We start from the raw sequence: 27,694 nt of genomic DNA on the forward strand, positions 1-27,694 counted from the left end.
GCCTCCCACACTTCAAGAACCTGCCACAGAAGCACGCTGAAATCAAGGAGCAAAACCCTTTCCTCTGACACTGTCTCTCCAGAACCCTCTACTAACAAAGCTGTAGTGCCAGTTAGCAAAGGAGAAATATTTCAAAGGGCCAGATCCAGTTTCAAAGAACAGGCAAAAAAAAAAAAAATGGATTTAGAGTCAATTGCACTGATATAAACTAAGAATAAATAGCAGCAGAAGCACAGTGATGAACATATTGCTTATTAGCTGGGTAAATTACTTTTCACTGCCCTTCCGAGTTGTATCCATTGCTGCATCCTCTGTGCCTAGAGTAGAATCCGGTCAGTAGAGATGCCCAGTCAATATTTGGTGAATGAATCAGGGAATGAATGAACTAATTGCTTCACTTTTTTTCTCTAATGTTTTTGTTTTGTTTCTCTCTCTTTTTACTGTAGCCGATGGATGCACTGATTGGTCTGTCGATATCAAGAAATATCAAGTTTTGGTTGGAGAGCCTGTTCGAATCAAATGTGCCCTCTTTTACGGTTATATCAGAGCAAATTACTCCCTGGCCCAAAGTGCTGGACTCAGTTTGATGTGGTACAAAAGCTCTGGCCCTGGAGACTTTGAAGAGCCAATAGCCTTTGATGGAAGTAGAATGAGCAAGGAAGAAGACTCCATTTGGTTCCGGCCAACACTACTGCAGGACAGTGGTCTTTACGCCTGTGTCATCAGGTATTCTTTTAATCCTATTATTGCTGAATCAATAAATCATAGGCTGCTTTCTTATACTAAAGTTTTGCTGGTATCCCTTTCACCTAAAGGTTTTGTCTCAATATTTGTGTGTGTTGCTGCTTTCTCAAATTTAGAACCTAAATCATAAAAAGATGGGATTGGAATTTATATTGAGACATTATTTCTGGCTTATGGAGAAAAGAGATACCATCTGGGTATCTACTTATGTTGCCAGAAATTACTAAAGACTATGAAATAAAATTTATAGACGAGGTGAAATGTTGCACATAAAATGTAAGCAAAGACTTGCAGAAAGGATGCATAGTTTATTGCTAAATGGGTTGTAACATTTTGTTATTGCCCTTCACAGACAAATAGAGCACAGATACCTCTGGTTCACACACATCTGTAAAGATGATTTAGGTAAATGTGTGTATGTGCACTGCAAGACAAAGGCAGCATTGCCATGTTAGGGAATAATAAGGCTGTCTTCCAGATCATTTTGTTAACTAAAAGTGCTGGGTCAATACAAAAATTTCCTGGGTCCCTCAGGGCCAAAGGAAAGTTAATAACAAAGCCTGTGCCTTTATCCACACAGAAACTCATTGCACATCCATACGTCTTTGTCTCCTTATGGAAGAGACATATGTAGTTTGCTTAATGATAATGCATTGAAACAGTATCCATGTAACACATTAGTAGTTAAAAATCTCAGTTCAAGCATTTAGCCCTTCATGGATTGTGAATCACACACACCCTGCATGAATGATTGTGGATGTCATTAGACTATAAGAGCATTGGCAAGGCAGGGTACAGGCATATAGAGGGTGTGTTTAAATCTTTGTCTTTTTTTTGCATTTTGGTTTGCTAAGAGAAACAAAGCCACATCTAATGCAATAGATTCTCAGTTTGGAGGAAGGCTCAGAATCACGTAGTGTCCTTTTCAAATCCAAATTCGACTTTCACTTCTGAAACTCTAATCTGCAGCTATCACTACTCTGTTTGAGGATCATGCCTGCCTCCACCCCCACTTACTCTTAGAATTACCTTTATGCTGAGTCATGGCCGCGGGTGTGTTAGGACATTAAAATGGGTCAAGGCCACATAAAAGTTAAACAGAAATGTGTCTTTTTAGATCCTAACAACATATAGATTCAAGTTCATTTTGGAAAAGATAAGTGAATGCAAATGGAGTTGTGCTTGGGAAAAGTGTTGAGTGAATTATAAAAGAACAAATGCATCATTCCTTTGGCATTTGTTCTTTCCCTTAGGGTCTACCAATCCTTTTATGGTCAAACATATCTCTTATTAGAAGTAGAGATTTTCTAGTGGCATTGGTAAATTATTGCCATACTAGTGCCATTAAAGAGTACTTTGTGGACTGACTTTGCTCACTTAACTAATAGTGATTTGATTTAATTTCACTCCGTTTCTTTTTTAAAATAAATCATTATTTCCGATTGTTCATGCATGTAGAGGTGATTCTTCAAGATAGGCAAATGTGTGTCCTCATTTATCTGAGATTAGAACTGAGCTGGATGTCCACAGTCTAACACTTCATTTCATTATATATTGTTGATGGGAAAATAATGATGCGTTCACATTAGTAATCTGACTTTTTAAAGCCCTGAAGTTGCATTTCTTTGATGTGTTTAAATATATAATGTGACCCAGTGCTCTGAGAAATTACATTAACATGTCCCTGAATTTACAGTTGAAGTAATGAATGAAAGGTTGAAAAGTTGCACAAATAGTGACATTTGCCATATGCGTCTACATTTTAATGGAAGGTGAAACTAAAAGGCAAACACCTTAAAGTTTTGTATGTGCAAGCAGTATTCTAGAGAAAGTGATAAACTGCAGAAAGAAGATACTTTTGTTATTGGAATTCAAATATTCCAATTGATTTGAAGCTAGCATTGATATGGCTCCCTCTTCAATTTGGAAAGTAGTACTCAAAATCTTTATAAACGGCAATTTAAATAGCATTGCTTGGTGTTGGCGTGAGAGGAGCCCAAGGCTGACATTTTGGCACATTGTTATCTGTCAGGCGGCAAAACCGTCACCATTGGTTTTTTAAATAATCCACTTGCAAGGAATTGTAGGTGTTTGAAAATGTTAGCTTGTACTCAGACATTGTAGTCTTTCTGATAAGTGTTCTGAGTATTTATCAATGAAAAAGGTTTAACAACAAGGCTTTTCATGTGCAGCTGATTTGTATTTACACCTATATATGTACAGTTAAATGTTGTAAATAATGGAAACACCTAAGGTTACCATCAGCATAACAAGCAAGAGCTTTCCTACTCCCTTCTCTTAGTATCTATCCTGGACACAGTAATGCCACATAATTCTTTGTTGCATGCTTTGTGGCTTTTTCCTCAGTTTTCTCCTTCCAAAATTTTTGTTTTGATCTTACATGAAAGAGTAAATGAAGGACAGTTGTACAACAATTTCCTTTCATTTCCTTTAGAATGAACTTATTTTGTTAAAAAAAACTTAAGTTTTCTTATACTCTTGACCCCCAATTTTTAACCCCCCTCTTTGGTTGTGCACTATTGGCAGTTTCATGAGCAGAGCTAATCAGTGCACATGTGAGTATTTTCATGCCTCCCCAAAATGGAAGTGTACTAAGTTGTTTAGCACCCTATTTTTTTTACTAAAATTTGAATTTTTGAAGTAATTGCAGTTTCATATTCAGTTACAAGAAATACATAAAGAGATCCTATGAATCTCTTATCTTATGTCACTGGTAACATTTTACACAACTATAGTTACAGTCTCATAATCAGAGTTTTGACATTGAAACAGTCAAGTTACAGAACATTGCCATCACTTCAAGAACCACCCCCCCGTTTTCCCATCTACCTTTCTCCCCCATTATTCCCAATCCCTTGACAACCAGTAATCTTTTCTCCATATCTATTTTTTAATTCAAAAATGTTACTAAATAGAATCATGTATTATATAACCTTCTGGAATTGGATTGCTCACTCAGCATAATCCCTTTGAAATCTATCCAGATTGTTGCATGTATCTATAATATGTTCCTGTTTATTGCTGAGTACTGTTCCATGGCGTGGAACATTATCACAGTGTTTATTCAGTCATTGAAAGACTTCTGGGTTGTTTCCAGTTTGGGTCTGTTGAAAATAAAGCTTCTGTGGACATTCATGTACATTTTTTGGTGAACATAAGTTGTCATTTTTCTTTGAAAAATGCCCAAGAATGAATTTGGGTTGGATGGTCATTGCATGTTTGGTATATCAGAAACTGCCCAACTAGTTTCCAGAGTACCATTTTACATCCCCACCAGCAATATATGAGTGATTCAGTTTTTCCACATCCTTGCAGTATTTGGTATTGTCGTTATTTTTTATTGTAACCATCAGTGTATCGTGATATCTCATTGTGGTTTCTCTAATGGCTAATGATGTTTAACACATTTTCAAGTGCTGATTTGCTATCTCTCCTCTTCAGTAAAATGTCTGTTAGGTCTTTTGCCTATTCGTTAATTGAATTACTTGTGTTCTTACTGTTAAGTTTTGAGAATTCTTTGTATATTCTAGATAATAGTCATTTTTTGGAAATGTAGTTTGCAAATATTTTCTGTCAATCTGTAGTTTATCTTTTCATCCTCTTAACAGGATCTTTTACAGAACAAAAATTTTGAATTTTAATGTTCAATTTATTGTTTTTTCATTTATGGATCATAGTTGTGATGTGAAGAACTCTTTGCCTCTCTACCTGAAGGTTTTCTATTATTTTTTTAATTAATGTTTCTGCCAGAAATTCTATTGTTTTACATTTGCTTGTGATCCATTTTGAGTTAACATTTGTGTAAAGTGTAAAGTTTATTTAGGTCAAGCTTAGCTTTTGGGATAGATGTCCAGTTGCTCTGGCACCTTTGGTTGAAAAAGGTATGCTTCCTCCAAGTACTAGTCTTTGGATATTTATTCCAAATCAGTTAGGCATGTTTGTGTGGTCCTGTTTTTTTATTTCTCTTCTACACCTTTGATCTGTATGTCTAGCCCTGTGCCAGTACTTCTGTGTCTTGGTTAGTATAGCTATTTAGTAGGACTAAATATCAAGTAGGGTGACTCCTCCTACTGCAGCCTTCTTTTTCAAGATTGTTCTAGCTATTGTAGGGCCCGTCCCTTTCAAAATAAGTTTTTGTATAAGATGGTCTATGTCTACAAAAAAAAAAAAAAAAAGTACTGGAATATCGTTAGGAATTGCATTAAACCTATAAATCACTTTGAGGAAAATTGTTATCTTTACGATGTAGAATCTCCCAATCTTTGAACTCAGTAGATCTCTCCATTTATTTAGGATTGCTTTTTTTTGATTTCTTCATCAGTGTTTTGTAGTTTTCAGCATACAAATTCTGTACACATTTTGTTAAATTTATACCTAAGTATTTCATTTTCTTTGGTGTGTTTGTAAGTGATAGTATCTTTTTAATTTCATTTTGAAAATGTACATTTTTAGTAATGTTAGAAATGTCATTGGTTTTGTGTAATTCCTTTCTGAAAATGTTTTTTTTCAAATGACATACCTGTAATGTGTTCTATCCAGTATCTAGTTCCTTTGCACAAGTCTTTTTTTTCCTTTTATTTTTCAAATTTTTAATTTAAATTCTAGTTAGTTAATGTATAGTGTAATATTGGTTTCAGGAGTAGAATTTAGTGTTCACCACCTACATGTAATACCCAGTGTTCAACACAAGTGCCCTTCTTAATACCCATCATCTTTGCCTAAGTCTTGATGTTCTCTTTAGAGACTAGATAACTTTTCTCATTGAAAGTACACGTTAAGCATCTATCATAAGGTACACATACTTGGAGAAATCCATTTATTCATCCCTAAAACACACATCTATTGATCATTAACTGATATGCTAATGCTAGGGTTGCAAACAGTAAAAAAAAAAACTGTTTTTATCCTCCAGTAGTAGATTACATCAGAGAAAATAAGCATGCAGGAGTTACAGATACTGTAATCACATTATAGAGCACAGTGGAGTTCCACCCAGATGAAGTAGTCCCGTTCCTTCCAGTCTTCCACACTACCACTAAAAAGGCTGGAAATAACACAACAAATAGGCATAGGAAGTCTGTGAAAGGTGGGAAAAAGGATTGTCTGGGGACCTCAGGACTTCAGGAAATGGCATGACCACCCTGTTTCACTTGCCCCACCAGAGGATGTTGACAGGGCCTTCCAAGGTGTTGGCCTCTTCCATCCCCTGCCTGGCAGTAGCAGGCAGCAGCGATATGATCCCCCTGAAGTAGGGTCAGACATCTGAGTGGGGGGCTGATCTTTGATCTTTTGCCTAGTGAAATTAGGCTAGAATTATACATTGCTGCAAGAGTAATGTCATTGGGATCCAGTGGCAACCTGAGCCTCCACCCCCATCCAGCAGTAATGAGGAATCCATGCGGCATTGTGAGGCAAGACTAGTCACTGCTAGACTTCATCCCTTTTTCGTGGTATCAGTGGGGATGAAAGAAAGTTTCTCCCTTAAACAAGGCAGATTGAGGTGGTGAGAGATAGGGTTAGTTACTGTCCATTTTCCCATCATCCCTTCTGTATTGTCAGTGGGATTCAGCAGGAAGTGAGCTTACTCCCCGCCTGGAGATAACAAGACATTGTGAATCACTGACACACTTTCACCTGGAAGGTATGAGCACTGCTGAGGAAGTAGCTGAACATACATAAGCTTTCAGTCCTCATCTTACATTTCAGCAGGAGGATTGCCTGCTTTAAAAAAAGATTAAATAGTATCCAAATTTTCATAATATCTAAAATGTGTAGAATATAATAAAAAAAAAACTCTCACTGGTCTTACGATGAGTCATGAAAATTGCAACATGAATGAGAAACGAAAACAGTTACTAACACTGAGATGAATCAGATGTTAGAATTATCCAACAAGGATTTCCAAGGAACCATCATAAAAATATTTCAGCAAGTAACTAAAAAAAACTCTTGAAACAGATGAAAAAAATTGAAAACTTCAGCAAAGAAATGAAAAAAAAACCAAATTGAATTTGTGGAACTGAAAATTACAGTAACTAAAAACTCATTGGAAGGGTTTTATAGTTGAGTGGAGATGATAAAAGACAGCTTGACTTCTTTGTTATGGTATGAAAATTTCACTTGCAAGGGCCAAAGAACTTCAAATTACCAGATCCTCAGGCCTTGCTTGGTTTCCTTAACACTGATTTTTATCACTTCTGCTCTTAGTTCTCCGATAGATAGCTCAGGAAATTTCCTTAGGATCCTCTTCCTTTGGAATTTTCTTGAATGCTGGTGTTTACCAGAGTTTTGTTTACACCTTCTTCCCTTTATCCTTCTACATCATTTGTTTTCAGCTTTGGCTGCTTATTGAAATTAACTGGGGAGCTTTTAAAAGCTCTTAATTAAAAAAAAAAAAAAACTATTAATTTCTATGTACTACTCCAGATCAGTTAAATCCAGGTATCAGATGATTCTGTTATGTAGCCAGCTTGAGAATCATAGTACCTGATCTTATTTATTCAATATTTTCACTTATAACATATTTATGGATGACTCAGTGATTCCAAAAATTTTAACAAGCACTAGAAGTTTCCTAATAGTCCTTTCTTCTTGTTTGTTGTGAGACACATTGAATTCAGCAGTGTGCCAAAATGTATTTCAATACCTACTTCAAGAACCTATCTCCTCTTCAAGGTACTTCCTCTTCCTTCTTTTCTTTGTAAATACCATCACCATCCTCCCAGGATCTCTAGCTGGGAAATTAGCACTTACCTTTGTTTTCTTAATCTTCCTCACCTTGCCTTAAGTGGTTACCAGGACCTCTCCGGTCTACCTTAAAAATGTCTTTTGAATTTATTGTTATGCATACTACTTTCAGCTCTCCAGATGAATGCAATGTGCTTTAAGTGGTTTCTCTGCCTCTAGGTTTTTTCTGTTTTAGTTACTACTCCACACTGCTGCAGAGTGTCTACAATGGAGATATTTCATTTCTATACATAAATGTCTTTGATGGGCCCTATTGCTCAGCAAAATGATGTCCAAAGACTTTGCTTGGCATACATGTCCCTTAAAAGCCAAGTTTCAACCTTTCATTCAACCTTTCATTCAGACTCATCTTGGGTGTTTGTCTCTGTAGGCACCTTGTGCTATATTCTCACCATCCTGTTTGCTGTTTGCAAATGAAAGTATGAATTTTCCTTATTCTTCCACTCTTTGTCCCTTTATCTGAAATAACTTTTTTACTGCCTGTCTGAATAATACATAATTATTCTTTGAAGAAATCCAGTATATATTTACCATTCTTTTTACCTTTCTCCAATTACTCCATAGACAGTCGTTTCAGTTAGCAATGTGGGGGGACAGGGGGGACTCCAAAAACTAAGTGGTTTAAAATGGCAACCATTCAATTTGTGTGTGATTTTGGAGGGTGGTCTGGACCCTACTGGATGGATGGTTCTGCTGTTTTTGCCTTGAGGCTGGAATGAACTAGGATGGAGGGTTGCCTGAGCCTGTCTCTCCATGATTTCTCAGGGCCACCCTTTCTTCAAGTGGTCTTTCCCACTGTGTCACCACCAGGATAGCTAGACCTTTTATGTGGTGACTCAGAAGGTATAACCACTGATCAGGCATCTGCTTGCATCATGATTACTAACATCCTAGTCACCAACTCTAGAGCTAACATTCAAGGAGACTTTACAAGTGCTTGAACACCATGAGGTATGTGATTCACTGGTGGGACCACCAAAATAAAAGTCCAGCAGTCTGCCTTTGGCCTCCTTTACATATGCTCATACATATGTACTTATGTAGATACAAACATATGTACATATGTACACTCACCCATTCCTAAGACCCTCAAAGTCTTATTATGGCATAGGGGTTAGGCTACAAGCCCCAGATTTCCTTATCTAAATCACTGTGTGTGTGAAAGAGGTTCTTCATACTTAGTTCCCTGAGGGCAACTAGTTTAGTGGCTCCTCCAGATCCGTAGCTCTGTGAGCTACAAAGATATTTTATGTTACCCTTGCACACCCAACATACAGTGGTCATTGAGGGATAAAATAACCAAATAGTCCCATTTGAAATGGAGGCAGGAGAATGGGAGATACAGAGAAGTCATTGGCCCATAGCAGTTGTAGGCACATATCACCAGTTTCTTGATTAGGGCCCAGTTCTGCTTGTGGGAGACGTTTTCTGTGACTCTTGAGCTCGTGTTCTTCTTTTTCACAGACAGTAAAGGGTCCAGAGATCTCTTTCAATTTGAACTTTATCTGTATCTTTTAATATAAACTAGTATGGTTCCTTAAAATGCTATGAGCCTTTTATTGTAATCCACTCCATTAAGCAGTAGCCATACCTACAAATATCTTTAAGACAAATGCCTTTCTCCGTTGGTGTTCTAGTCAGAGTGCTGGAAGACAATGTGCTAAACATTTGCAGACATGCCTTTGCCTAGTTAGTCTTAGGGTATGTCTCATAGACCTTCTTAGCCACCTTCTCTTGGTGACAGAGAATGCACTGTATCCCAAACTTCTTATCGCTGGTATGTTTTCCCCCTCATAATCAATTTGAATTAGTGTTTGTCACAGAGAAGGCACCCAGAAAAAGTTAGTGATTGAAAGAATTTGTTTTATTTCACACTTAGGGGTTAGTTTTGTTAGAATACTTAGTGGAAAACAGTGCTGTAGTCAAAATTGCACCATTGTCTGATTTCTACAGTTTTCCATGAGAGGATTAAAGAATTCTGTTTTTTGTGACATCTCTTATCTGAAACTAACATAAATTCTGAACTGTTTATCCTATATTATGATTTTTGGTACAACAGTTCATTTTATTCTTTCCCTGTAATATAACCTCCCTTTCACCAAGTGAAAGTAGAAAGTAATATGGTAAGCCTAAAAGACCCATAACAAGTAACTGCTATACCATAGTATAATTTAAGTCATTAATTTTAATCTGTATGATAGAATATAATTTTAATAGTTATTTTATGTGATTATTGTTTAAAAATGAAGTCATTCTTGGATCAAAGGATAAATAATGTCATCATCATTTTAGAAAGTCCTAAACATTTACACCCCCAAGGAGTCTTTATAATTTTCTCAGGGCAATCAAAGTCCATATAAATGTTTTATATCCTATCCAGAAATTTTAATGATCATATGTATATGTGTTCTAAGGACCTGAAGTAGTTTTACAATCTTGGTTTCCTAATTGTTAAACTACCTCTCTTAATTGAAACCAGAGCATACCCTTGAGAATATCAGCTGTAATTTATAGGTTATAAAAAATGCAATCAAACCTTCATAAGCTAGTTCTTTAAAAAAAAAATCCAATACGGCTAAAAATCCTTAAAATAAGGTTTCAAGTCTGGATAAAGAATCTCTTACGGATGATAGATTGAAATTTTAGAACTGAACATCACACACTGTCTCTCTACTCTTTTGGTGGGAACATACGTTTCTTGGCATACCAGGCTTCAAAGAGATTTTCCAGTTATATAATCCTGATAATGCTTGAGGAGATCATGCTGAAGTTGTAGATGCACATAGAACCAATCCTATGTGTATCCTTTTTTACATGTTTAAGACATGAAAGTGTACTCCAAAGGATCAAACTGTTTATGAACAGGGCAACAATTAGCCAGATTTCTATCTTTCTGAGTGCTTTCTTTTCACAAACAACAAACACAATGTTTGGAAGTAAAAGCCAAGAGCTCAGTGAATTGCCTATTCAATTTACTGATTTTTTTAACCATCCGGGAAATACTAGTCTTTACCATAACAGCCATTTCTTTCCCTTTTTTTATTAAGAAGATGAAATCATTGCTGCTGAGTGATGGTGGGGTGGTTTCTTAGATCCCTGGATTAAGAAAGGCTTTGTCTTATCTTTTCAAGTTTTCTAAGAGAGAAAGAGAACTCTGAAATCAATGGTGTCATGTTTCAGGGAAGATAGAGACTTACAAATTTTCTCAAAAAGGTATCACGTTAATATGGAATAAGTAGGCCAGTTAAAAAGATACATTTGTAAAATAATTAGGTATATACCATTTAAATTTGAGTTCTAATGTATTCTATTTTTTCTTTTTTAATTAAAATTGATCACTATTAGCCCTTTACAGTCATGGATATAGCATGTGCATTTATCATATTTTACAAACATTACTGGAAGTCCATGGTATAATATAATTGGTAATTATCATGAGGAAATTTTTAAATTGCAAACAGTATGCACCAGGCGTGCAGATCACTGATAACTCAGAACTTCATTGGTGGTTTTGGTTTTGTACTATAATCATTATTTTTTATTTGTAAAAAATATTCCCCAAAGAAAAGCTAACTGCTAATGTTGGTACACTAAGTAAAGATAAAGTAAATTGGTCTAATAAGGTAATAGCAACTAATCAACAAAGCTTAGGATAAGAGAAAAAGTTGAATATGAAGCCAAGATTATTCAAGGTTTTTTCTAAGTCTAATTGTGTATATGGTTCCCAAGTAAAAAATATGAACAATAATTTCAGTGAATGTGGTAAAAAACAATAAAGGGACTGATTGTTTTTAGAAGAGCTCATAAGAGACCTGTGATTTGAGCAGTACTTTGAAAAATAAACACATGGCTAGGGAAAGTGTAATGGAGAAAGTTTTCTCTGTTAGGAATGTCTCATGAAGATTGGTACAAGAGAAATTAAATAATGATCTAGAGTAGGAATTGGCATGCTTTTTTCTGTAAAGGGCCATTTGGTAAAAAAAATTAGTCTCTGTAGGTCATATAGTCTTTATTGCAACTACTCAGCTCTGCTATAGCAAAACAGAGCCGTAGACAGCACATATAAACAAATGGATGTGGCTGTGTTCCAATAAAACTTTATTTGCAAAAACAGGTGATAGGATGGATCTGGCATGCAGCTATAGTTTGCTGACCTCTTTTTTAGAAAATACCAGATAAACTGCAAATGGTTAAGGCAACAACAAAAACCGCTGCTGTTATTAACAAAGAAAAAACACACAGTCTATTCCTGATAGAGTGAGTAGGTATGTTTTGTTGGAAAATGGGTTTTTGTACACATTGGTGAGAAGGATGACCATAAAGAATGTAAAACAGATGCTATGTCTTAAATGGCACGTAAGTGTCAAGCAGGAATAGAAAGATGAAAACATTTCTCTTGAATTACCTTGCAGCAAGTGTTTGAATGTTTAGAGAAACTGGAACATGAAAAAACAGGCAAAAACATGAAAAACATGAGTTTTTATAATAATTGAGGCATGAGTGATGGGGACTAAGGTTAGAGTATTAATGGTGGAAATCACAAGGAAAGAAAAATATTCAAGATAACTTTTGGGAATTAAAATTACACTATAGATGATACTTGATGGGGTGTTGAGAAACTGATTGAATATTGTTATGAGAAACAAATAAAAGGAAAAGAGATAGCAAGAGGCACATCTTAATGTTTTTCCAATACAAACCTAAACTTTTTCACCAACAATTCTTAGGGTCTTGAAAATAAAAATGCCTGGACTTTAAGCCATTCCACTAGTAAACCCATTTGTATAATTACAACATCATTGCTTCCCCACATGCATTTGAATAAATAAGGAAAAGGGTCTAGGGTACTTTCTAGGTTCTCTCTTGGTCCACTCATTAGTCTGTTCTTAAAAACTTAACTAGGGGCGCCTGGGTGGCGCAGTCGGTTAAGCGTCCGACTTCAGCCAGGTCACGATCTCGCGGTCCGTGAGTTCGAGCCCCGCGTCGGGCTCTGGGCTGATGGCTCAGAGCCTGGAGCCTGTTTCCGATTCTGTGTCTCCCTCTCTCTCTGCCCCTCCCCCGTTCATGCTCTGTCTCTCTCTGTCCCAAAAATAAATAAACGTTGAAAAAAAAATTAAAAAAAAAAAAACTTAACTAAAGTGCATACTTTGCTCAGATATATTCTCCTTTCCACAATTAGCTTATCTTTTTAAATTGAGGGAAAACTGACATATAACATTAATTTCAGGTGTGCAACATGATTATATCTTTGTATACAATATGAAGCGATCACCACAATAAGTCTAGTTACCCTGTGTCACCATCAAATGACCCCCTTCTCCCATTTTAACCACTTCCCCAATCTCTTCCCCTCTGATAACCATCAGTCTCTTCTCTGTACCTAAGAGTTTTGCTTTGTTTTAGTTCTTAGATTCCACATATAAATGAAATCATATTGTATTTGTCTTTTTCTGACTTATTTCACTTAGCATAATACCCTCAAGGTCCATCCATGTTGTTACAAATGGCAAGATTACTTTCTTTTCTATAGCTGAGTATTACCCCATTTTATATAGATAGCATATAATTCTTTACCCATTCATCTATCGATGGACACTTTGGTTGTTTCCGTATCTTGGCTATGGTGAATAATGCTGCGCTCAACTTAGGGGTTCATATATCTTTTCAAATTAGTGTTTTTGGATTTTTTTTGGATAAATACTCAGAAGTGGAATTGCTGGATCACATGGGTAGTTCTACTTTTAGTTTTTTGAGTAACCTCCATACTATTTTCCATAGTGGCTGCACTAATTTGCATTCCCACCAACAGTACCTCAGCCTTCCGTTTTCTCCACATCTTCATCAACACTTATTATTTTTTGTCGTTTTGATAATAGCCATTCTAACAGGTATGAGATGATATCTCAAATCCATGAGCACTGAATATCCATTTGTGTCTTCTTCACTTTCTCTCATCAATGTGTTACCGTTTTCAGTGTATAGGTCTTTTATCTCCTTGGTTAAATTTATTGCTATATATTTTATTCTTTTCGATGCATTTGTAAATGGGATTGTTTTCTTAATTTTGCTTTCCATTCTTTGGTTTTTAGTGTACAGAAATGTAATGGATCTCTATATATTTATTTTGTACGTTGAACTTTACTGAATTCATTTATTAGTTATAACAGTTTTTTGGTGTAGTCTTTAGGATTTTCTATATATAGTATCATGTCATTTGCAAATAGGACAGTTTTACTTCTTTGTTTCCAGTTTGGATGTCTTTTTTTTTTTTTTTTTTTTTACTAACTCCTGTGGTTAGAACTCCCAATATTATGTTGAATATAAGTTCTAGAGTTGTCATCCTTGTTTTCTTCCTGATCTTAGAGGAAAAGCTTTAAGCTTTTCACAGTTGAGTATGATGTTATCTGTGGGTTTGCCATATATGACCTTTATTAGGTTGCAGTATGTGTCCTCTTCACCCACTTTGATGAAAGTTTTATAATAAATGGATGTTGTCTTTGGTCAAATGCTTTTTCTGCATCTGTTGAGATGGTCATATGATTTTTATCCTTTATTTTGTTAATGTGGTGTATCATTTTGATTTGAAGATGTTGAACTATCCTTGCATTCATAGAATAAATCCCATTTGATCAAGCCGTATGATTTTTTAAGCATTGTTGAATTGAGTTTGTTAATATTTTGTTGAGATTTTTTGTGTCTATATTCTTCAGGAATATTGGCCTGTAATTTTCTATTTTTGTGGTGTCCTTGTCTGGTTCAGTATCAGGGCAATGTTGGTCTCTTAAAATGAGTTTGGAAGTGTTCCCTCCTTTTCATTTTTTTGAAGATTTTCAGAAGGATAGATATTAAATCTTTGAATGTTTGGTAGAATTCGCCAGTGACCCTGTCTGGTCCTGGACTTTTGTTTGTTGGGAGGTTTTTAATTATTGATTCAACTACTTACTAGAAATTTATCTGTTCATATTTTCTATTTCTTCATGATTTAGTCTTGGAAGATTGTAAATTTCTATTAATTTTTCCATTTCTTCTTGATTGCCTAATTTGTTGGTGTGTAATTCATCATAGTGATCTCTTATGGTCTTTTGTGTTTCTGTGGTATTAGCTGTAACTGCTCTTTCATTTCCAATTTTATTTATTTAAGCCCTCTTTTTTTTCTTGATGAGTTTAGCTAAAGGTATTTTCTTTATCTTTTCAAAGAGCCACCTCTTAGTTTAACTGGTATTTTCTACTGTCTTTTTAATCTCCATTTCATTTATTTCCACTTTGATCTAATTATTATTTCATTCCTTGTAGTACCTTCGGGCTTCATTTGTTCTTCTTTATCTAGTTCCTTTATAAGTTAAATTGTTTATTTGAGATTACTCTTATTTCTTGAGATTGGTCTGTATTGCTATGTAGTTACTTCTTAGAATCAATTTTGCTGCATTCCATAGATTCTGGTATGTTGTATTTCTGCTTTAATTTGTCTCTAGGTATTTATTTTTATTTCTCCTTTGATTTCTTCTGTGACCCAGTAGTCGTTCAGTAACATGTTTTAATCTCCATGTGTTTATAGTTTTTCCAGTTTTCTTCTTGTAATTGATTTCTAGTTTTATATGATCGTGGTTGGTAAAGATGCTTAATATGATTTCAGTCTTGTATAATTTACTGTGATTTGTTTTGTGGCCTAAGTGGTGATGTCTCCTGGATAATGACCCATGTGCATTTGAGAAGAACGTGTATTGCGCTGCTTTTGGGTGGAATGTTCTGTATTTATCTATTAAGTCCTTCTGGTCTAATGTGTCATTTAAAACCAGTGTTTTCCGGGGCCCCTGGGTGGCGCAGTCGGTTAAGCGTCCGACTTCAGCCAGGTCACGATCTCGCGGTCCGTGAGTTCGAGCCCCGCGTCGGGCTCTGGGCGATGGCTCAGAGCCTGGAGCCTGTTTCCAATTCTGTGTCTCCCTCTCTCTCTGCCCCTCCCCCGTTCATGCTCTCTCTCTCTGTCCCAAAAAAAAATAAATAAACGTTGAAAAAAAAAATTTAAAAAAAAATAAAAAAATAAAAAATAAATAAATAAATAAAACCAGTGTTTTCCGATTGATTTCTTTCTCTGGATGATTCATTCATTGCTATAAGTGTGTTATTAAAATGCCCTCCTATTATTGTGTTGTTATCAGTTTCTCCCTTTAGATCTGTTCATATTTGCATTATATATAATGTTGCTCCTATGTTGAGTGCATATATATTTATAAGTGTTAAATCTTTTTGATAGATTGACCCCTTTGTCATTATGTAGTGCCCCTTTTTGTCTTTTATCACAATCTGTTTTGAAGTCTGTTTTGTCTGCTGTGAGTATTATTATGCTTGTGTTCTTTTTGTTTTCATTTCCATGGAATATATTTTCCCATTCCTTCACTCTCAGTCTTGTGTGTGTCCTTACTTCTGAAGTGAGTCTCTTGTTGGCAGCATGTAGATGTGTCTTGATTATCATCCTTCCAGCCACTCTGTGTCTTTTGGTTAGAGAATTTAGTGTGTTTACATTTAAAGCATAATCAGACCTGTAAATAAAGAGAACAAACTAATGGTTACCAGAGAGAGGGGGATGGGGAGATGAGCAAAATGAGTGAATTGGAGTGGGAGATACAAGCTTCCAGTTATGGAATGACTAAATCACAGGAATAAAAGGCACAAAAAATATTGTCAGTAATATTCAGTAGTCAATACAGAGCTAATGTAAGGTGACAGACAGTAGCTACACTTGTGTTGAGCATAGCATAATGTATAAACTTGTCAAATCACTATGTTGTACACCTGAAACTAATGTTAACATTGTCTGTCAACCACACTGAAATAAAAAAATCATTTAAAAAATGCTTGTTGATAGGTATGTACTTATTGGCATCTTGTTCATTGTTTTCTGGCTCTACTTGAGGTTATTCTTTCTTCCTTCCTGCTCTCGACCTCTTCCTTTGTGGTTTGATGACCTCCTGGTTATGTTTAGATTCCTTTCTCATTTTCTTGTGCATATTTGCTGTATATTTTTGCTTTGTGACTCCTGTGAGATTCATGTATGTCACCTTATGTATATAACAGTCTACTTTAAGTTGATAGCAACTTAAATATGAACATTCCAAAAGTACATTTTTACTCCCTCCCCTTGTTTTATGTCAGTTTTGACATTTTTTTATTTTATGTACCCCTTAAGTAATTACTATCTTTTTACTTACTTTCACTCCTTTTGTCTTTTACCTTCTTAGTAGCTTCATAAGTGATGAATTTACTACCTGTACCATATATTTACCTTTACCAGTGAGATTTTTGCTTTGGTATGTTTTCTTGTTATTAATTAGTGCCATTTCTTTTCAGCTTAGAGAAGTCCCTTTAATACATCTTGCAAGGCCAATTTATTGGTGATAAACTCTTTTAACTGTTGCTTGTCTGAAAAACTCTTTATCTCTTCTTCAGATCTGAATGATAATGTTGCTGGAAAGAGCATTCTTGGTAGGAAGTTTTTTGGTTTTTTTTTTTTTCCTTTCAGAAGTTTGAATATGCCATACTACTTTCTGGCCTACAAAGTTTCTGCCAGGAAATCTGCTGATAGCCTATGAGGGTTCCCTTGTTTCTAAACTTGTGTTTTCTTCTTGCTGCTTTTAAGATTATTTTTTTTTCCTTTAACTTTTGACATTTTAACTATCATATGCTTTGATGTCGTTCTCTTTGGGTTCATCTTCTTTGGAACTCTCTTAGCTTCCTGGACCCAAATGCCTGTTTTCTTCCCTGGGTTAGGGACATTTTCAGGCATTATTTCTTCAAGTAAGTTTTCTGCCCCTTTGTCTCTTCTCCTTCTGGGACCCTTATAATGTAAATGTTATTCCTTTTGATGTTGTTCTAGAGGTCCCTTACATTGTGTCCATTTTTAAAAATTATTATTTTTTTTCTTTTTGCTGCTCTGTCTGGGTGAGTTCCATTGCAGTATCTTTGGGCTCACTGACCCATACTTCTATTTCATCCATTCTGCTGTTGAAATCTTCTAATGTATCTTTCAGCTCATTTATGGGGTTCTTCAGCTCTTTGACTTCTGTTTTAAACTTTTTTATGTTTTCTCTTTGTTTACCTTCTCACTTTGTTTATTCATTCTTTTTCTAAGTTTGGTGAGCATCTTTATGGCCATTGCTTTGAATTCTTTATCAAGTAGGTTACTTATTGCCATGTAGTTAAGGTCTTTTTCTTGAGGTTTTTTTCTTCTTCTTCCATTCAGAACATATTTGTCTGTTTCCTCATTTTGCTTGACTCTGTGTGTTTGTTTCTGAGTATTAGCTGAAACAGCTACCTCTTTCAGTCTTGACGGAGTGGCCTTGTAATAGGCAATTAACCTTATTGTTCAACATTGCCCTAGTTCTTGGTTGTCTCTTATACCTTTGTGGTTGTTTAAACCACTTGATTTATTCTTGATATGCCTTATTCTTGAGGGTATGCCAGGACTTGTCAGTGATCCAAGGCTAAGAATCTTATTTAGCTCCTAGTTTCAGGCTGATTAGAACCTAGACTTTCAGGCAGCATCTTTTAAGCTATGCAAATATGTATAGTCCTGTGAGGCCACAGTCACAACCTCAGCTGGTCTTCAGACCAGGAGATCTGGAGGTTTCCCCTGGGCAACAGTTGCAAGAATGGGGCTCCATATGAGTGTATAAGCTCCTTTTTGGGAAATCTCATCAAGCTGTAGTGAGGCCAAAGGAGACCTCAATGATAGTGTCCCCTAGGCTGTGTTCCCTGACCGCTCCTCACTAGCCTCTAGATGTGTGGTAAGCCTGAAGCCTGCCCCTCAAGCTGAAGCTCCAGGATGAGTAAAAAGTCCTGTTTCATAGGAAGATGGGGTGTGTTGCAGTCTGCTGTCTGTGCCCTGCCCTGGTGACAGTAGCCTACCAAGAATTGTCTCTCTGATTGTTTCACTTTTATGGGGACCAGAAACATAGGCTTCCCTCAACACCAGAGCCAGGCTTTCATGGGGTATCCCCTATGTGGACTTCACGTGCCCCTGGGCTTTAGCAGGCTCCAGAAGAGCCTGGGTTCTGGGAAAGCCCGCTGGCTTCAACAGAGCCACAGGCAAGTACAGGACTGGGGCAATGCCATCAACTGAAGTGGGATTGTGGGAGAGCCTATGGATGAGCAGTCTTGCTGGCTGCAGTGGAGCTTTTGGAATATACAGGGAAAGAGCAGCCTACTGGCTGCAGTAGGGCTGCAGGAGAGCAGGGTCACAGGAGAGCATGGGGGTGGGGCAAGTTGGCTGGTTCCAGCAATAAAGAAGGAATGCATAAATGGCACCTCCCAGTTCCAGCACTAGCAAGGTGCAGTGAGAATGCATAAATAGTGCCTGCCATCCTTTACATTCCCAGAGAAAGTCCCAGCTGACCCCTGTGCTTCCAGCAGACATTTTAAGATTAGCCAATGAATCTTAGTAGGTATGGTCCAGTTGCTTTTCAAATTGCTGCTTTTGCGCCGTAGACCATTAGCTTCTTAAAGGCAGAGAATAAATGTTTTGTTCACCTTTGCATCTCAGATAATGCATATATGGCCAGTGAGATCTGAAGACAGAAAAATCTTTTGATCGGTTGTCACAGTTAGAGGATGGGCTATTTTTTTAATTTAAAAATTGTATTGAATATATTTGACATATAATGTGTAAATTTATAGTGTACAATATGTTAACATGATATATGTATATATTATAATATAATATTATGGTAGCAACATTTAGCACCTCTGTCATATGACACAACTCTAGTACAGTATTGATGTCTATATCCAATACACTGTACATTAATTAGATCTGTATGTCTTATTTACTCTCCCCTACAACTTTGTACCCTTGAATGATATCAGTCTATCCCCCACCCCACATCCCCTGGTAACCACCATTTTACTCTGAGTTTGACTTTTTTAGATTTCACACACATATAAGTGATATCTTACAGTACTTGTCTTTCTCTGTCTTACTTATCTTATTTAGCATAATGTGCCTAAGGTCCATCCATGTTGTCATGAGTGGCAGAAAATTCCCCTTTCTTGGAGCTGTATAATGTTCCATTGTATGTGTATGTCCCCCTTCTTTTTTATCCATTCATCCACTTATGGGCATTTAGGTTTTTAACATGTCTTGGCTTTTGTGAATAATGCTGCAGTAACATGGGAATGCAGATATCTCTTGGAAATCCTGTTTCCATTTTCCTTGATTATATCCCAAAAAATGGGATTTTTAGATCACATGGTAGATCTATTTTTAATTTTTTGAGGAACCTCCATATTGTTTTCCATAGCAATTGGGCCAATTTACTTTTGTACCATTAGTGTCTATAAGGGTGAGAACAGGTGTTTATATATAACAAGAATCTTGGAAATAACAGGACTTTAAAGAATTGAATTGAAGTTCAGACTTTATATGGTATGTGCATAATTATCTAGGCCTCAGGTTTCTTCTGTAGCTTTACTCTGTTCTCCCTGAGGTATGGTGCTCATCCTTGATATTTTCCAAGATGAATCTTTAGCCATCATATCCATGCTATTATAAGCACCAAGATGTAATGAAAGAACAATGAAAGAACATGATCCTTCGCACCTTTAAGAACAAATTCCAGCAGTTACTCACATCCCTTATACTTACATCTCATAGGCCAGAGCTTGTTCACATAATTACATCACACTGTAGTGGTGGCTCAGATATGTAGTTTTTATTATTAGTGCTCATGTACCTGATAACAGTACAGAAGGTGTATTACTAAGAACCTTAAATTCTTTTCCCTAGAAGAAAAGCCTGAGATGGGAATTTTTGTACAAGTGAAATACGGAGAGAGTACTCTCACGAGTAAACCTACAGGGGAAAATGCCAGACAAAGATTTGTTTCCAAAAGTCTAGCCTCAGCCTGATCCCACAGGGAGCTATGGAATGTAAATTTTAACACAGAATTTATTCTGCCTTGAAGTGAGAGTCTAGGACCTGCATTGTTCAGTCATTTCTGTCCAAGTTGCTCTGGTCATGCTAAGGCAATTCTCAGGAAGAGGGTAGAGGTGTGAGCCTTGACCAGTCAACACCCACAGCAGCTGGGGAATGGGTACAAAAGCTAGTGAAGAAATTCTGAGTGGCATACCTAAAACGTCTGCTATGCTGAGGAAGAAGGGGAAATAGATATTGAGGGACAATTAGTAGGCATTTTTGCCACATATATTGAAATGACCCAATATCCTATTTTTGTTTTATACTTGGTAAACTCTGTATCAGTATTTGTTGAACGAGTGATACATATTCTTTTTTTTTTATTATTCAATTAGTCAGCATACCGTGTAGTCTTGGCTTCAGGAGTAAAACCCAGTGATTGATCTCTTACATATGACACCCAGTGCTCATCCCAAAACGTGCCCTTCTTAGTGTCCATCACCTTTTTAGCTCATCTCCCCACCTACCTCCCCTACAGCAACCCTCAGTTCTCTGTATTTAGGAGTCATTTATGGTTTGCCTCCGTCTCTGTTTTTATCTTATTTTTCCTTCCCTTCCCCTCTGTTCATCTGTTGAGTTTCTCAAATTCCATGTATGAGTGAAATCATATGATATCTGTTTTTCTCTGACTGACTTATTTCACTTAGCATAATACCCTCCAGTTCAATCCCTGTTGTTGCAAATGGCAAGATTCCGTTCTTTTTAATCACCAAGTAGTATTCCTTTGTATACACATACCACATCTTCTTTATCCATTCATCATTTGATGGACATTTGGGTTCTTTCCATATTTTGTCTATTGCTGATAATACTGCTGTACACATGAGGGTACATGTACCCCTGTGAATCAGCATTTTTGTATCCTTTGGATAAATATCTAGTAATGCCATTGCCGGGTCAAAGGGTAGTTGTATTTTTAATTTTTTGTCCAACCTCCATACTGCTTTCCAGGGTGGCTGCACCAATTTGTATTCCCACCTGCAGTGCAAAAATGTTCCCCTTTCCTGTCGTCCCCAACATCTTTTGTTTCCTGAGTTGTTCATTTCAGCCATTCTGACAGGTATGAGGTGGTATCTAATTATGGTTTGATTTGTATTTCCCTCATGATGAGTCATGGTGAGTATCGTTTCATGTGTCTGTTTGCCATCTGGATGTCTTCTTTGGAGAAGTGTCTATTCATATTTTCTGCCCATTTCTTCACTGGATTATTTGTTTTTCAGGTGTTGAATTTGGTAAGTTCTTTATAGATTTTGGATACTGACCCTTTATCCAGTATGTAATTTGCAAATATCTTCTCCCACTCTGTCAGTTGCCTTTTTGTTTTGTTGATTATTTTCCTTCACTGTGCAGAAGCTTTTTATCTTGATGAGATCCCGATAGTTCAGTTTTGCTTTTATCTCCCTTGCCTCCAGAGACATGCCAAGTAAGAAGTTTCTGTGACAGTCTACTATTTTTTTTGTTTCTAAAACCTACCTTCTTTAAAATCTTGAATTAATTAAGAAATATTAATATTCTTAGTACCACCATACCTATCCCTAGCATTTATATCCTCCCCTCAATAGCTGCCTCTTCTCAGTTTCTCGGTCGCATTCACAACCAATTATAGAAATACCCTCATCAATGTTTCTGAAGAGGAATTGACTGGCAAAATCTCTGATCTTTCAAATATTTTAAATTCTGGTTCCTAGAAAATTTCTCAATGCCTAAGAAATAAACAGATCACAAGTTTGCCATGATCAAGATACATACAAACTCCTTGTATTCATATTGTATAAATCTTAGGTGAAGAATCAGTATGACTTTTCTCATCAGTTTGCTGTGGCCTAGATTTATTCACGTTTTTTTACAGTTGTGTTTCTGGCTTTCAGGCAGTTCTCCATTTAGTAACTGCTTCATGATATAGAATCCGAGGCTATAAAACAAAAACTTAAAAGAGGTAACTGAATAAGCATTTAACTGATTTCATTATATCTCACAATTATATATCTGGAGCTATCCATTTTCTCTCATGAAGGTTATAAAAGACAGTCCTATAAAAGACTCAAGGTTGTGGAGTGAATGAGTAATATTTGAAGTCTAGTCCAATGGTTTCAGGAAAATATATTTTCATAAAGCGAAAAAGAAAAAAAAGGAGAAGAAAACATCATCTTTTCAAGGCAATATCACAAAATTAGTTATATTTTATATTATAGAAAAGTGACTTAAGTAAGAGAGTTTATTCCCTCATATAAAGTAGTTTTAAAGTAGGCATTCCTGAACTATGTACAATAGTTCGAGGGTTTGGCAAAGCCTAGGCTCCATTGCTTTATATCCTGCCATTCCCAGCATGTGACTTCTTTTCACAAGGTCACTCCATGGTCTTAGTGCCACTGAAGAATGAAATTTTAATGTTATTTAATTTCAAGTAACTACATATGGATCTTAGCCTTTGTTTGAAAATGGTAATGTCACATCACTGTTGACTGTTTCCTAGGCTATAAACTGTGTTGTGTATATCCAGGCCTTATTTAGTTTAGAATTCATGTAAAATAGATATGGAAAGGATATTCAGCCACAAAAGTAATATTTAGAAATGGTGAAAATCAAGCTAGATCCTCTGATTCCATAATCACTGATACTCATAAATATTTATTTCTTTAAAAGATTTTATAATTAGGTGATGGATGTATTATCTTGATCTTGGTAATCATTTCACCATGTACATATATAGCAAATCATCCCACCGTATACTTTTAAACATATACAATTATATTTATCTATTTTTCTTGAATAAACTATTAAAAATATTTTATAATTGACTTATTTTTTGAGTTTTCAGGCAGACCTTCCTCTTTTTGCTTCAAATAAGTAAGTTTTTTACACAGTTATTTCAAGTCATTTTGGATGGTTTTGGTGTTTGAAGAATTATTGAACCATCTCACAACATATTTTTACCCCATGTATTCTACATATTGAGGCTTAGGCTGTCTTTTTGGCTTTGACTCTTTAAACCAATCTACTAAGTGGTAAAAATAGCCATTAATTTTTATTCAAACAAAAACACTATTTCTTTTACTGAAGAAGTTTTACAGTTACATCAAGTTGCTGTCGTTAATTTGGCTAGTAATTTTTGATACTGTATTCATTGTGAATTGAATGTATTTTCCAGATTATTAAGCACCTACTATAAACCAGTCAGTCACTGGGCCAGCCATCAGGAGCACAACAGCAGATGAAGCCAGACTAGGCTCCTCCTATAGCTGGAGGTCCATTTTGGAAAAGAGTCTTTGATACAACAATTAGTTGTGCCCTGACTCTTAAGAAGGAAAAGAACTGGGTGTCTTGAAATCACCTACCAGGCTGACCTAGCCCACTTGGTATATAGCTCACCTTCAAAGGCTATGTTCTTCCAACTGAAATCCAAGTATTTCTGGAGTTACACAAAGAATTTCCAAAGGGTGCACCACAAAGTCCTTTGAAGGGAATTCATCTCCTGAAGCTTAACTCCCGCATGTAATTCTTGTCTAAAATTGCCTGATAACTCAGAATAGAACTTTTGTCATTTTACAAAAGAAAGGCGCACCTTTCTCCCTTCCCAAATTGCACTATCGTATATTGCCCCTGGATATAAAAAGGACTTAGCTGCCAAACAAAGAGATAATCTGAAATATTAGTTTGAAAAATCAGGTCTTTTAAATTCAGGGATCTTCCTCTCCTGTCTGTCTTAAAGTATTCTGGCAAAATTGAAGCTTAATCCAAACTGGTATATTCTTAATTCAGATTAGCCAAAGCAGTACATAGTAGCAACACTGGCATAAATGTAATTGGAATGTTTTATACAAGTATTGTGTTTTCAAGATGAATTTGATAAAATCCAGGGATAAATTTTACTTGTTTTCTTTGATGTGCACTATGACCCCCAACAAACAGTGAAAGCCTAGTTTGTTAAATCATGCAATGAAATATTTTTACAATTATCTTAGTTCTTATAGTATTTAATATTTTCTCCCTCTTATTAACAAATAAATAAACATCTTTAAATTTACAAAATAATAAATGTTAACCTAAATCACTCAAAGCATCTTTCCAAGCTCTTCTAAGACAATGGTGGCAAAAACAAACTTGAAAACCACTGCTCAGTGTTTCTAAAATTATGGTCTGATGTATAATTAGATTGAAAAATCACTAGTGGTGCTAGTTAACAGCAACCACAAAGAAGATCCCTGGATCCCACCACCCACCTATTGAATCAGAATTTCTGGGGAAACAAGGGCCGGGAATCTGATAGTTCAATGTGCATGCAAAACTTTTTTATCCACATTAAATTTGAGAATTTATATTCAGGCGTTGGTGATCCTTGCAAGAGAGTTCTATCCCATGCAAATTGAAGGACAGCAAGGTGCTTTATAAAGCCATGCATGTACAAAGAGGTTTTTAATGCAGGGCACCCAGCATCTGACATAGTACCCAGGGCACAGTAGATTGAAAGTGAAAGAGTACAAGTTACATACCTCCTTCTAAAATATTAGAAGATTGTATATAAAGGATACCTCTTCCTTCTAACTGATGTTAAAAATGTATTCTGTAGTTAATGTTTTTACAAAGACTACCTTTTCAGCTAAATTTAATTTTCAAATGGAATCATAGGAAGTGAAGTCATAGCAGGGTGCCTTCCAGATTCCACTGCTGTGATCTTCAAATGAATGAGCACTGCAGATTATTCAACCTTCTGAAAAGTTCTTAATTAAGAAAACCCATAGTGTGCAGAGTAACAGCCTGTGTGTTAACCTTGTTGACATGGTGTAGAAACTCCACGTAGACATCTTGTACAAAAGAAGGAAAATGTTGTTCTGGTTCCTAAATTGGAATTTCCAAGTAATTATACTTCTAATGAAAATTGCTTTTATGGATGTCTGTTCAAAGGCTTTGGTTTACAAAGTAAAAATTCAAAAATATCAAACTTTTGTGATCAGTGAATATTGTTTTCATTAATTAGGTGAATGTGACAGCTCTGTCTTTACCCTAATAGCCCCCCTGGAGGAAATAACATTTTTGTTTGTCTAAACAGTACTAATGACTTCTCTAAAATTAGAGTTTAAGACCTTTAACTCTAGAGTGCACCGCTCTGTGTCCTTGACTCCGATGTTTGTCATGAATATTAATTTCTGATCTTAAAGTCAAGCCATGAAATTTTATACATTGTCATACCTTTCCCTTGACAATTTTGGTAATTGCCATAATTTCCTCATCAGCAAGAGTTGTTTGTGGCTTCCCTGGTTTAACAAGGCTTTAAAATTGGCAGCTCTGAATTCTCTCATTTGTTTCAGTGTGAAGCCTGTAGACTTGTTTGCTTTCAGCAGTAACTAGACCTCTGATCTTAAAAGAATTATGGTTTTTGTTGGTGCCATTACATGATAAAGGACTCAGTGCATTTTTTTTCATTACAGGTTCTAATCACTACCTTTGGGATTACTTTCCTATTAGAGGAGATTTATGTCCACAGTTCTGACCTTTTCTCTGTTGCTGACATAAAAATATTTTTTTCCACAAGATGTCTATTATTTTCTTTAAAATTTGATTCATTGCTAGTAGCTGACCCTCAGATATCAGGCTATACATGTTCAGATTGTTCGTCAGTACCTAACATTAAAATAACTTACACAGTATACAAACTGACATGCATATATACTTAAACACACATATACATATTTTAATATATGCAATTCAGTTGGAATACTATTCTGTTGTGTTTATTTGTACTTTCAACAAAGATTTATTGAACCCTTACTAAGCATCAGACACATTTTTGTTTGACGATAGAGAGAAAAACGGAGAAGACACAAATTGGCCTGAAGACACCACAGTCAACGAGGGAAGACAGACTCATAAACAATTATCTGTATCACTGTATGGCAAATGCTGTTAGAGATCTGATGACAAAGTGCAATTGCAAGCATAAAGATTCATGATGGCTACACAGAACAGGATGCATTGAGCATGCATGAGATGAAATTTTCTTGACAGAGCAATCAATGGAAAGGACATTCTCTTTTACACAGTGGAAATGGCTCAGTGGCAGCCACGGTGATTTGGGAAAAGGTGCTTTGAGAAGGGAAGCACAATAGATGTATTTAGCCAGAATGAAAAGTGCAAGGTGGTACATGGGAAGGTACAGAAGAAGTTAGAAAGGAAGCTTGTAGATAGATTGCAGAAATACCTGTGAATAGGATCCCAGGCTCAGAAGTTTTAGTTTTTCCTTAGAAGATGGAGACATTGATCCAGGATGGTCTAAATGCCATAGAGAAATTTGCTCTGGGTATTTAGTCATCTGACAGTTATTTAATAAATTATTTCTGAGAGCTCTTCTTTGCCAGGTGATGGCTAAGAATCAGAGCCAAAGTTTATTTTCTGAAGAAGCTTATAGTCTTTGAGGGAGAAAACTAATTAAGTTAACAATTTATGTCTAATATAACAAAGGCGATGAGAGAGGAAGCAACAGAGTGTAATGGACATATAGATGAGTCATGTGATTCGGAAAAAAACCCACAAAGGGTTCTTTAAGATATAAGTGTTTAGTTTTGATGCAGGAGTAAAACTTAGCTAGATGAAAAGCAAGGTTTGGAGGAGATCATAGGAAAATAGTCTAAGCCTAGAATCATTACACATGCCTTCTAATTTTCTATGACTGGAGTAAAGTGTCCATGATGTGAGGTGTTCTGAGATGTACCCATAGAAGTAGGAAAGGATCATTTCATGATATTGGATACAAAACTAAAAAAGTAACACTTTATACTAAAAGATATAGGAAGCCAGTGAAAGACTTTAAGCAGATAGATAACAAAATCAGATTTGAGTTTTGGGGAGCTCGTTCGGCAGCTTTGTGTTAAGAAATTGGCCGAGAGTTTGGAGCAACACTTAACTACAGGGTTGTCATAGATTGTATTCCCCAAGAAGCAGACCCTCAGGAAGAATCACCAGAGAAATGATATGGGGACTAGAAGGAAACTATTAAAATGTTCATTATAAAGCCATTTACTCCTGCGGGCAATTTTGGAAATTAGGTCCCCTGGAAAACTCTGGGAGAAAATGTAGACACACCCTCAGAGTTATCACAACCAAGGGGAGAGGAAGCTGGGTTATTTTTCCTCTAATTCTACATCTGTCCCTTGTTAAGGGCTTCTTCTAGAAGTATTATCTCTCCAGCATTTCTGGGTAGTCCTTCGTGCAGACTCACCT

General features: G+C 36.1%; 1 protein-coding gene across 1 annotated transcript in view; it reads left to right on the forward strand.

Annotated features, from left to right (window-relative positions):
* The window catches only part of IL1RAPL1 (interleukin 1 receptor accessory protein like 1), a 1,368,310-nt gene that overhangs the window by 707,834 nt on the left and 632,782 nt on the right, over positions 1-27,694 (forward strand). Inside the window, exon 3 of the mRNA XM_045472042.1 lies at positions 447-726. Coding sequence (XP_045327998.1) covers positions 447-726 — 280 coding nt within the window. The remainder of the gene's footprint in view (positions 1-446; positions 727-27,694) is intronic.

Source organism: Leopardus geoffroyi, chromosome X (genome assembly GCF_018350155.1).
Source record: "Leopardus geoffroyi isolate Oge1 chromosome X, O.geoffroyi_Oge1_pat1.0, whole genome shotgun sequence".
Lineage (NCBI taxonomy): Eukaryota > Metazoa > Chordata > Mammalia > Carnivora > Felidae > Leopardus > Leopardus geoffroyi.